The sequence below is a fragment of the Propithecus coquereli genome, unplaced genomic scaffold (assembly GCF_000956105.1).
Source record: "Propithecus coquereli isolate 6110/MARCELLA unplaced genomic scaffold, Pcoq_1.0 Scaffold475, whole genome shotgun sequence".
NCBI classification, from domain to species: Eukaryota; Metazoa; Chordata; class Mammalia; order Primates; family Indriidae; genus Propithecus; species Propithecus coquereli.
The window spans coordinates 364,923-377,771 of record NW_012150563.1 but is presented as its reverse complement, the minus strand read 5'-3'; the positions used below and the strand labels follow the sequence as shown (position 1 = coordinate 377,771).

The following is a 12,849-nucleotide window of genomic DNA, read 5'->3' as shown; positions in this document are numbered from 1 at the left end:
TTGAAAACCAATTTTAAAACTTTTTTTAATCAAATAGTGTTTTATTATAAACTTTACAACAAATACATTAATGTTTATAACAATTTCAAATTTGAGTGAATGCCATTTAATGGTAATAAAACTTTTCAGCACTTTTAGTGCTGTCTAAAATTTTATAGAGATGTAGTTCAAAATGTTGGGCTGAGCACAGATTGCTCCTCTCCCTCCATCCCTAAATCCTTTGAAATGAAGATGTAAAAGTAATAGGAAAATCCATAGCCTAACTAGAAAACAAAAGGGGATTCCTCAATGGACAAGAAACTAAATGTATCCCAGGAAGATAAGAGACAATATAGAATTTAAAAACAAAACCAGAAGCCAAAAATGCATCTAAGTAGAGATTGCTACAAAAGATGTGGTGTACTTCTAAAGGTGCTCCAAGCTGAGAAATGACAGATGCTAGAAGCAGGAGAGACTTCTGGGGAAAACAAATGTTTGATTATTTGGAGTATCACTGTAAGAATGGCCAGACAAATATACCTTCCACATAATTCCTGCCTCTTGAGTAAGTAGAAAAGGAATAGAGGTATCTGCCCAAAAGAAAAAAACAATGAGTGTGGGCACCTAAGTTACAAAAGCAAATGAGAAAATTTCTGGGGTGGTTGATGACACCCATGAGAATGGGGAAACTCCTGTCCAGAATACCTTCTGCTGGCATGTCTCATCCAGAACTTTGCCTCATCTCGTCTACATTTACTTTATAAAAGCTGAAGTATACCCTGCATAAAGATGCTCTTGGTACTCCCATAGATTTCATTTACCAGGCCAGCGAAGACATCATCCAGCTGCTGCTTGTAGGCTGCTAACTATACACACCTGAAAGTTACTAGGATCCTTGTGCTGCTGACAAGTTTAAGGACCCGTGACGCTAGGCAGATTTTGCCCCCTTCTACCCTTCCTCCAGAAAGCTTCTTCCAATGACTGACTGATGCGTCTAAGAGTTTAGCTTATTTGCCTCTGGCTATACAACCTCTGTGGTGCAGTTTATACTCCATATTTCCCTGCGCAATCATGAAAAGACCAGACTTCTCCAAAACCATGTATTTGTCTAGTTCAGTGGTTCCTGAACTTTGCTGCACATTGGAATCCCCTGGTGTTTTCTTTTTCTTTTTCTTTTGTTTTCTTTCTTTTCTTTTTTTTTTTTGCTGGAAAACCATTTTTGTCATGCATCTTCTGTAATCACAATTCTCTAACCCTCAGACTGTTTTTGAACTCATAAGAAGTTAAATTAGCAGTCAAAATGCATAGTATTCCCCCAAACCTTCCCTCTCTTTCACTTCATGTGCCATATTTTTTTTGTGATTTGTGTTTTTTTTTTAATTTTTATTTCAGGATATTATGAGGGCACAAACATTTTGATTACATTTTATGTCTTTGCTTCACTCAAGCGAGGATTAGAGGCATGCCCTTCCCCTCTACAATGCTCCCCGCGTCCATTAGTTGTGAGTTCACCCCCCCCAACCCCCTAATCCTTGGAGAATATTACTACCATGTGAGCACCATAGTGTTGATCAGTCAGTGCCAATTTGATGGCAAGTACATGTGGAGCCCATTCTTCCGATCTTGTGATACCACACTTCGGATAATGGGCTCAAGTTCAATCCAGGAAAATATAAGAGGTGCTAGATCACTGTCATTTCTTATAATTGAGTAATATTCCATTGTATACATATACCAAATTTTAATAATCCACTCATGAATTGACAGGCACTTGGGTTGTTTCCACATCCTTGCAATAGTGAATTGTGCTGCCATAAACATTCGGGTGCAGATGTCTTTATTATAGAATGTCTTTTGCTCTTTTGGGTAGATGCCTAATAGTGCTATTGCTGGATCGAATGGTATTTCTATTTTTAGCTCTTTGAGGTCTCTCCAAATTCTTTTCCATAGAGGTTGCACTAATTTGCAGTCCCACCAGCAGTGTAAGAGTGTTCCTGTCTCTCCACATCCTCGCCAGCATTTGTTGTTTTGGGATTTTTTGATAGAGGCCAGTCTCACTGGAGTTAGGTGATATCTCATTGTGGTTTTGATTTGCATTTCTCTAATGATTAGAGATGTTGAGCATTTTTTTATATGTTTGCTGGCCATTATTCTGTCTTCTTTTGAAAAGTTTCTGTTCATTTCCTTTGCCCATTATTGATGGGGTTGTTTGATTTTTTCTTGTTGATTTTTTTAAGTTCTAGATAGATTCTTCTTATCAGCCCTTTATCGGATGTGTAGAGAGCAAATATTTTCTCCCATTCTGTAGGCTGTCTATTCACTCTAATGATAGTTTCCTTGGCTGTGCAAAAACTTTTTAATTTGATCAGATCCCATTTATTTATTTTTGTTGCTGCTTTGATTGCTTTGGGGGTCTTCTTCAAAAATTCCTTGCCTAGGCCGATGTCTGAAAGAGTCTTCCCAACATCTTCTTCTAGAATTATTAAGGTTTCATGCCTTAGGTTTAAGTCTGTTATCCATCTTGAATTGATTTTTGTGAGAGGTGAGAGGTGGGGATCTAGTTTCAATCTTCTGCATGTAGCTATCCAGTTTTCCCAGAACCATTTATTGAAAAGAGATTATTTTCCCCACTGTATATTTTTGTCTGTTTTGACAAAGATTAGATTACCATACGGTTTCATCTCTGGATTCTCAGTCCTGTTCCAAAGGTCTATGTCTCTGTTCTTGTGCCAGTACCATGCTGTTTTAGTTACTATAGCCTGGTAGTACAGCTTGAAGTCTGGTAGACTGATACCTCCCAGTTTGTTCTTTTTACTTAAGATTGCTTTGGCTATAATGAGGTCTTCTCTGTTCCATACTATTTTTCTTTTTTTACTTAACAAATAATTCCCAACATAGCGTAAAACAACAAATAATTATTATCTCTTGACTTCTTTGGGTCAGGAATCTGAGTATGACGTAGCTGTATGCTTCTGACTCAAAATCTCTCATGAGGTGGGTGGAAGAAGATCTATTTCCAAGTTTACTCACATAGCTGTTGGCAGGCTTGAGTTTCTTCCCATAGGGGCTTCTCCACTGGCCTGCCACAGGACATGGATATGATCAAAGAGAATGTGAGAGAGAACATGCAAGATAGAAGCCACAGTCTTCTGTAACCTAATCTTGGAAGTGACATCTCATCAATTCTGTTGTATTCTGTTCATTAGAAGCAAGTCAGTAAGTCCAGCCTACATTTGAGCAGGGGGTTTTACACAAAAGTATAAATATCAGAAAGCAAGGATCACTGGAAGTGATCTTAGAGGTTGCCTGCCATGTACTTGGGGACCTTTAAAAATACTGATGCCTGGCTCCCATTCTGGGACATTCTGATTTAACTAATATGGAGTGTCACCTGAGTGCAGAGGAATCTTTTTAAATAATTGTGGTTAAAAACCATAATATGAAATTTACCCTTTTAACCATTAAGTGTACCGTTCAGTAGTGCTACCTATATTCACATATTTGTATAACAGATCTCTAGAACATTTTCATCTTGCAAAACTGAAACTCTATATACATGGAATAATAGTTCCCTTTTTCCACCTCTCCCCCGTCCCTGGCAGCTACCATTCTACTTTCTGTTTCTATGAACTTGACTACTGTAAATACTTCACATCAGGGAAATCATACAATATTTGTCTTTCTGTCTCTGGCTATTTCAATCAGTATAATGTCCTCGAGGTTTATCCATGTTGTATATATAACAGGATTCCTTCTTTTTTATGGCTAACTAATATTCCATTGTATGTTCATACCATATTTTCTTTATGCATTCAACTGTTGATGGACATTTGTGCTCCTTCTACCTGTTGGCTATTCTGACTAATGCTGTAATGAACATTAGTGTGCAAATATCTCTTCAAGATCTTGCTTTCAATTCTTTTGATACATATACCCTGAAGTAGGATTTCTTGATCATATGGTAATTCTACTTTTAGTTTTTAAGAAATCTCCAAACTGTTTTCCATACTGTCTACACCATTTTACATTCCCACCAGAAGTGCACAAGGGTTACAGTTTCTCCACATCCTCATCAACATTTATTATTTTGTTTTTTTGATAGCAACCATTCTAATGGGTATGTGGTGATATCTTATTGTGGTTTTGATTTGTGTTTTTCTAATGATTATAGATGTTGCACATCTTGGTCATTTGTATATCTTCTTTGCAGAAATGTCTATTCAAGTTCTTTGCCCATTTTTTATTTAGGGTGTTTGAAGGTATTTTGTTATTGAGTTTTAGGAATTCTTTATATATTTTAGATATTAACTGCTTATCAGATATATGGTTTTCATTCTTTTCTCCCATTCCAAGAATTGCCTGTTCACTCTGTTTCCTTTGCTGTTCAGAAGTTTTTAAGTTTAATGTAGTTTAATTTGACTATACTTGCTTTTGTTGCCTGTGCCTTTGGCATCATATTCCATAAATCATTGCCAAATTTAATGTCCCAAAGCTCTCTCTCATCTTCATTCATTTGCCTGTGGATATCCAGTTTTCCCACTACTGTTTACAGAAGAGACTATACTGTTTCCATTGTGTGGTTTTGGCACCCTTGTCAAAAATTATTTATTCATACATATTAGGATTTATTTCTGGGCTGTCTATTCTATTCCATTAGGTCTATGTATATATCCTGTACCTTCTAATACATGTTTATGTCATCCCATAAGTCCCTTAGGCTTTATTTATTTTTCTTCATTTTTTTTCTCCTCTGGCTTACTAATTTCAAATAATCTGTCTTCAAGTTCACTAATTCTTCTGTTTGCTCCAGTCTACTGTTGATCCCTCTAGTGAATCTTTCAATTTAGCTATTGTATTCTTCAGCTCCCAAGTTTCTGTATGGTTCTTCTTTATAGTTTCTCTTTTTTTGATATTCTCATTTTGTTCATGCAGCCTTCTCCTGCTTTTGTTTAGTTGTCTGTGTGTGTTCTTTTTGCTCAATGAATACCTTTATGATGATTATTTTGAATTCATTGTTGGATAATTCATACATTTCCATTTATTTTGGGTTGGTTTCTGGAGATTAATTTTGTTCTTTTGATTGAGCCATGAATCCCTTTTTCTTTGTATGCTTTTTATCTTTTTTTGAAATCTGGCCATTTTGAAAAACAGCTACCTCTACCAGTCTTTATAGACTGTCTTTGTGTAGAAGATTTTCACCAGTTGGCCCAGCTAGAACTTCTGGGAGCCTCTCAAAATTTTCTGGGGAAGCATTTTCTTTGCCTTATGTTTATCTCTCAGCTAAAGAGATTCAACTTCATCTACCCAGAAGTTCCCATGGTGTACCTCCATGGTACTGTAATCTCTTTGATGCTGTAATAGCCTGCAGGACTCACCTTTGTTCTCCGTGGGATTCAGGCATTCAAAGTATACTACTTCCTTTCTTATCAGTGCTCTTAGTCAGTGAGACAGAAACCAGTCCATTAGACATCCCTCAAAAAGCCAGAACATAGGTGACATGTTCCACCCTTTTCTTTCCCTCCCAAAGGAGAAACTGGGAACTGGGTTTTTTCTCCTATTCTCTCTGAGCTGTGCAGGGAGGTAAATGAGGTATGGTAGTTAAGTGCACCAGAATTTCCTAACTGCTCCAATATGTCTCTTCTTGGCCTTGTGCTTGCCTGGGATGCTGTAATCTCTCAAGCAGTTTCTGGAGTTCTTACAAAAGCAACATGGTCCATATATTGTTACTAAGTTGATTTCTCTGTGAGTGAAGGAGTTCGTAGATCTTCCTATTCTTCCATCTTGCTGATGTCACTCCTCTGAGTGCTGAGACTTTTAAAATCACCCCACATGATTTTAATGTGTAGCAAAGTTTGGGAACCACTGGCTTTTCTCCCAGTCCCATTTAGCTTCCTTCACTCATAGGTTTCTACTGAGCGTTCCCTCAATGATAACTTTCATAAGAATCCAAATCTCAGTTTTTGCTTCTAGGGCACCTAGGTGCCTTGCTTGGTAGCACAACTAGCCTATGCTCTGCAAGAAGACAATAGTGTAGATAGCAATCACAAGTTACTAGGAAGTCCAACTACAAAAACAAGCACCCATTAAAGTATCACCAGATATTCTGGGAAAGCCAACATTTCAAATTGAGGGACCTTGTTCATTAAATGGAAAAATCTGAGGAAAGTGGCATATCAGAAAGAGGGCAACCAGAACATGACTTTAGAATAACTATAAATATCCTTAGAATTATGAAAATATACTGTATCTATCCATAAAATTTTAACTATAGTTTTTAGAAATTTGGCAATCAATTGCCAAAATTTAAATAAGTAGATGATATGAACATAGCTGAAGAGTGAGTTAATAAGCTGGAGTATTGAGCAGAGAGAATTTTCTAGTATGTACTGTAAAAGGATGAGCAAATGAAACGTATAAAGGAAAATTTAATAGGCATGGAAGAGGTAGTTAATAAAGGGGATTGGGGAAGAAAAATATGCTAAAAAATATATCCAAGAGCTGGAAAAAAGTAGAAATAACAGTCCTCTGACTGAAAGATCCCTCCAAGTATTAAGCAGAGCAAATTGTAAAAAGACCCACCTAAATATATTAAGGAATTATTGTTAATTTAGTTAGAAAAATGCCCTACATTTTAGAGATACATATTGAAGAGTATAGGGTGAAATAGCATTGTGTCTGTAATATATTTTAAGTTTCTATAGGAACTGTTCGGTCTGAGTTAAGAATATTTGGGTACTCATTCTATTATTCTCTCTACTATTCTACATGTCTGAAAAATTTCACTAAGAAAAAAGATCTGAGACTATTCTTTCCAAATTTTAATGTGCAAATTACATAAGGATCTTGTTAAATGGCAGGTTCTGATTCAAAAGGTCTGAGGTGGGGCCCAAGATTCTGCATTTTCAACATGCTTTAGGTGATACTGATGTTGCTTGTCCAAAAAACGTACATTGTGTAGCAAGAAACAATCTATCAGAAAAATTCAGAAAACCAAGCTTCCAAATTGAAAGAAATAGGTTACCTAAAAAAGCAATTAAAAAATTAGTTTGATAACAGATTTCTCATGGGCAAAATTAATGGAAAGAGATAACAGTGATAGCTTCAAAGTATTGAGGGAAAATAATTTTGAAACTACAATTCAGTTCTAAGCCTAACAAAAGCTATTTTCAGATATTCAAAGAGAAAGTTTACTATACACTGATCAGTATTAAAAGAACTAGAATATCAATTCATCGTCAAGAAAATTTAGTACAAAAGGAGACCCCAAAGCAAAGGATATAGAAAGAATAGTGTAGACACTAAGAATAGAGGCTATAGGCCAAGCCAGAATTTTGGATTCAAATCTCAGTTTTACCACTTATTAGTTGTCTGACCTTAAGAAAACCATGTAGCATCTCTTTGCCTCTGTTTATATGAAAAAATGGGGATATAATAGAATCTACTTTACAGGGCTGTTGTGAGGATTAAATAAGTTAATAATTATCACATACTTCACCGAGTACCTGGCATATGGCAAGCACTATATAAATATTTGCTACTGTTATAATGATTATTATTATAAGAAACAATGATGAGCAGCAAAACATTGCTAAATTTAGAAAAATGTTATTTATAAAAAAATCTTTAAAATATTCTTGGACTAAAATTTCAGATATGTCAATCAACTAAGGGGGAAATATATAAGGGAGTAAAGTGAGAACATGCTTTAAATTTAGATATATATTTTCCAAAATTATGGGTAATCACTAGGAGAATGAGTTTCTAGTTTCTAAATATTAAAAGAATAAATAAAAGTGGAATGAGGAAAATGCTGTTAATCTAACAAAAAGTAGGAAAAGTAAAAAGAATAAAATTCATAAGAATATATAATATTTTAAAAATGAAATAAAGGAAAATTAAGTCCAAATTGACCTATCATGAATAGGTTGGATGGACCTATTTTAAGACAGAGCCTCTTTGACTAGATTAAAAAAAACTTGCTCTGAGTTATTAGTAAGATATATGTGTCTAAAACAAAATGGTATAGGAAAGTTGAAAATTATAAGGATGATGACCAAATCTGGTTTATTTTATGAGTGAAATTTTGGCTTACATTAGAAAATCAAGGTAATTCACTACAATAGAATAAAGTAGAAAATTCATACCATCATCTCAGTAGAAGCAAAACAATTATTTGATAAAATTCTACATCCATTCATGATAAAAACTTTCAGCAAATTAAGAAGAGAGGGGAACTTCCTTAATCCCTTAAAGGGCAGCTACAAAAAACTTATGACAAATATAGGATCAAGACTGTCACCAAAGACTGCTATCACCAAGACTACTATCAAAGATGCCTGCTGTCACCACTTCTAATCATTATATTGAACTGGTGCCGTAAGGAAAGAAAAATAAATAGATGGTATGCATATTGGAAAAGAAGCATTAAAGCTGTCATTATCCATTGATGACATGGTTGTTCACATAGAAAATCCAAAGCAACTTAAAGATAAATTATTTGAATTACTGAGTATAGCACAAGTGAGGATAGCACTGGAAACAAAAGTAATAAAGAAAATTAATAACCTATATTCTAAACACTAGCAAGAAATAATGATAAAATAAAAAACTTAAAGGTACTATTGATAATAGCATTAAAAGCTATCAAATATCTAGGAATAAGTGTAATTAAATATAGGAAAGACCTCTACAGAGACAAAAAAACCCAATTAAGGAAAGTTAGAGAAATCTAAATAAATGGAGGGACAGGCAGACCATGAGCACAGATTGAATAGATCAATATTGTAAATGTATTGATTATACTTCAATTGAGTATGATCATTATAAATTCAATATAATTTTACATTCAGTTGAAATCATACATTCAATATAATTTCAATCAAAATATTTTTTGGTGGAAATTGACAAATTGATTCTAAATTTATATGGAAATATTAAGGACTATTAATTGCAAAGACACTTTTGAAGAAGATTATAAAAGTGACAATTTTACAAGCTGTCAAGACATTATAACGCTATAGTAATTAAGGCAGAAGATAGATAAATATAACTTTGGGTAAAAATAGCGCCCAGAAACAGACCGATACATATATGGAAACTTGATTTATGACAAAGGTGGCATGATAGAACAGTGGAAGTAGGAAGAATGATCTTTTAAATCAATGGTGTTAGGTCAATTGGATATTTATAATCAAAAAAAGAAAAAAACTTGATCCTACCTCACACCAAACACAAACATTAATTTAAGGTAGACTGTGGATTTAAATGTGAAAGGTAAAAAAGTAAAATTTCTAGAAGATAATATAAAAGAATATCATGACTTTGGGCACAGGGAAAGGAAGAAAAAAATCTGAGAATATCTTAATTTTTCACAAGTCATATTCTATTTATTATAATATACTTTTTGACTAAAACTTTCTTATCCTGACTTGAAATGTCACTTGTATCATAAATAAGTGTTATATACATAATCACAGTCTTAGCACATGGTTGGGAGTATGAGCCCTGGAGTGAGCCTACAAGATAACTATAGTCACAAGCTGTGTGACCTTAAGCAATTTATTTCATCATCCTATAGCTAAGTTTTCTACTGTGTAAAATTAGAATAATACGAGGATAAAATTATCATGAGGTTTACAAAGATGAATTAACATTTGTTAAGCTCGTGGAAGAATGCCAGACACATAGTAAATACTCAAAAAATGCTAATTGTTATTGTGTAATGGGATGTAAAATGAAACACTAACACAATTCCAGATGAGCATTTTTGGTTCTTGAGGACTGGACCAGAGTGTCACCTTGGAGAAGGTTCTACATACACCCCCGGCCTCAATGAGATATGATCCTTTGATGTGATGTTTCCATTTGGAGAATTTGTTTTTCTTCTTTTGTAGTTAAAGAAACACAGCAGCCAATGGCTTGTAGACAAAATTGAAATCATTAGAATGTAAAAGAAGAACTGGGGTCAGATTGAGAAAAAAAGAGGGCCTAATACTAAGCCCTAAATTATTCCTATATCTAAGAGATAGAAGAAAGAAAAGGAAAACTGTTAGAGAAGACAGGAAGAAAAAGTTTCCTGGGTTGGGAATTGTTATGGAGTGAACTGTGTTCCCAGCCCCACAAATTCATATGTTGAAGCTCTAATCTTCAATGTGGACTCTATCTGGAGACAGAGCCTTCAAAGAAGTAATTAAAATTAAATGAGGTCATAAAAGGTAGGGCTTTAATTCAACAGGGCTTGTGTCATTGTAAGAAAAGAAAAACACACTAAGGATGCCTACAAACAGAGGAAAGGCCATATGACAACACAGTGAGAAGGTGGCCATCTGCAAGCCAAGGAGAGAGACCTCAGGAGAAACTGTATCTAACTGACACCTTGATTTTGGCCTTCCAACCTCCACAAAGTGAGAAATAAATTTTTGTTGTTTCAGCCAGAAAGAAAGAAGGAAGGAAGGAAAGAAAGAAAGAAAAAAGGAAGGAAGGGAAGGAAGAAATACAGGTCACACACTTGAAGAAAAAAATCACAATACATATTTTGGACAAAAGACTTAGTCCAGAATATAAAAATAACTTAAAATTCAATATGAAGATGAACAACTCAATTTTAAAAATTGGCAAAAGATTTGAACTGACACTTTGTTAAAGAAAATGTACGAATAGTTTTAGCAAAAGAAAAGATGCTTAATGTCGGTAGTTAACAGGGAAATGCAAATCAAAAGCACAATATGATACCACTACACAACCAATAAAAATGCTAAAATTAAATAGACACACCACCAAGTACTGGAGAGGATGTGGGTGCCCTGAAATTTCATATATTTTGGGGGGGAATATAAAATACTACATCTTAGAAAATGGGCAATTTTTTTTGTTTTTTATTTTCTTAATAAAATTAAACATTCTGTCACCATATGACCCAGCAATTCTATGCCTAGATATTTCCTAGATATTTCCACACAAGAGTTGAATGTAAATCTTCATACATCTTTATTTGTAATAGCCCCAAATGGAAAAAAGTTGTCCATGCAATGAAATAATACTCAGCAATAAAATGGAAGGAACGTCTAGTCATGACATGGATGTACCTCAGAAACATCTTGCTGACCAAAAGAACCCAGAAACAAAAGAGCACACACTATATAATTACATTTATTTAAAAAACTCTATAGAAAAATCTAATCTATTGTTACAGAAGATATTAATATCATAGGTTGCCCAGGGCCAGCATTCCATAAAGTGGGATGGAACACAGGAGAATTTAGGGACACAATGAAAATGTCCTACATCTCCACTGTGGTTACAATTGTGGTTACCAATATAAATTTGTGAAAACTCATTGAAAGATACACTAAAAGTGGGTGCTCATTTTATTGTATGAAAAACCTCAATAAAAGTGATTTAAAAAATCAATAGTTTTTTTATACATCTGCAAAAACTAATTAGAAAACAGAAAAATTTTGATCTACATCAATGAAAAACACAAAATACCTACGGACAAAACTATGAAGATAGTCTACACCTTTCCAAAAATTATAAATAAATATTGTCCTTAAGACAACATCTGAATAATTAGATAGTTCACATTTGTGGATTAAAAGCCTCAATATTGTAAAGATGTTATCTCTCCCCCAAATTAATTTCAGTGCTATAACAATCAAAATCCTCTCAGAATTTTTCACTGAACTTGACTAGTTGATTGTAAGATTCATTTGGAAGAATAAGAGCTTAGAATGAAAGACCAAGTCAGCTTAAACAAAAGAAGACACTGTTTCTGTAAAGGCAAAATAGTTAAAACTGTGAAATAGTGACATATAAATAGACAAAATAGATTAGAAGAAAACAAAATACAAATTGTAGAAAAAATCTATGGAATTTGTTACATGATAAAATTGACAATTCAAATCAGTGGGGAAAGAAAGAAATCTTCCATAAATGGTGATGAGACAACTACCTACTCATGTAGAAAAGAATATAGCTACATTTTTACACATAATAAATTCTAAGTTTTTAAGATCTAAATGTTAAAAACTGAGCTTAAAAGTAAAAGTAATAAGAATAAAATATAGAAGAATATATTTGCGACTATGGGGTAAAAAGGGCCTTTTGAATGACAAATACAAAGGCATTAAACATAAAGAGAAATTTTGATAAATTCAATTATTAAAATAAAAAATACTTTAATATTCAAAACCACTATATTCTGCTTTCTTCTCCCTTTTATTTTCCTTTTTGATTTTTAAGGTCAAGTGAATGGTTTTATGTATTAGCCCCTCTATCTGTCGGAAATAATAAAATATACCTTTTAGATTGAAAAAAATCACCACAAAGTTAATTATCTAGTGATATACTGGGACAAGATATTTTCAATACATATAACAGATATAATTAATAAGGAAGAGAATAATAACTCAATAGAAAAATGGACAAAGGATGTGAACAGGCTAGCCACGGATAAGGAAAACAGGACAACATATATAAAAGTTACTCAAGCTCATCAATAATCATAGAAATGCAAATTAAAGCAGCAAAGAGAAACCATTTTTTAATTCACTAGATTGGAAAAAATCATAAAATTTGATAATATCAAGGATTTGCAAGGATTTGAAAGAACAACAGGTACTCTTTATGCCCTGTTGGTGACAGGGCAAAGTAGTGTGGCTGTGTTGAAGGCATTTTGGCAGTACCCATCAAAACTAAAAATAAACATAGCTGAGGTAACTATTCTAGATAAACTCACATTTGTGCAAAATGAGACAAATAAAATGCTGTTTGTTGTAACGTAAATAAACTCTGGTCATGTCATACAACGTAATCTTACACAATTAAAAGGAATGAACTACATGTTTCAACATGGATAAATCTCAAGAATAT

The 12,849-nt window shown here is 33.8% G+C and overlaps 1 protein-coding gene across 1 annotated transcript in view; it reads right to left on the bottom strand.

Moving 5' to 3' along the window:
• Positions 1-12,849, bottom strand: part of LOC105819183 (sodium/hydrogen exchanger 9B1-like) — a 94,618-nt gene that overhangs the window by 13,026 nt on the left and 68,743 nt on the right. Inside the window, exon 7 of the mRNA XM_012655371.1 lies at positions 520-569. Within this exon, the coding sequence (XP_012510825.1) occupies positions 520-569 (50 nt within the window). The remainder of the gene's footprint in view (positions 1-519; positions 570-12,849) is intronic.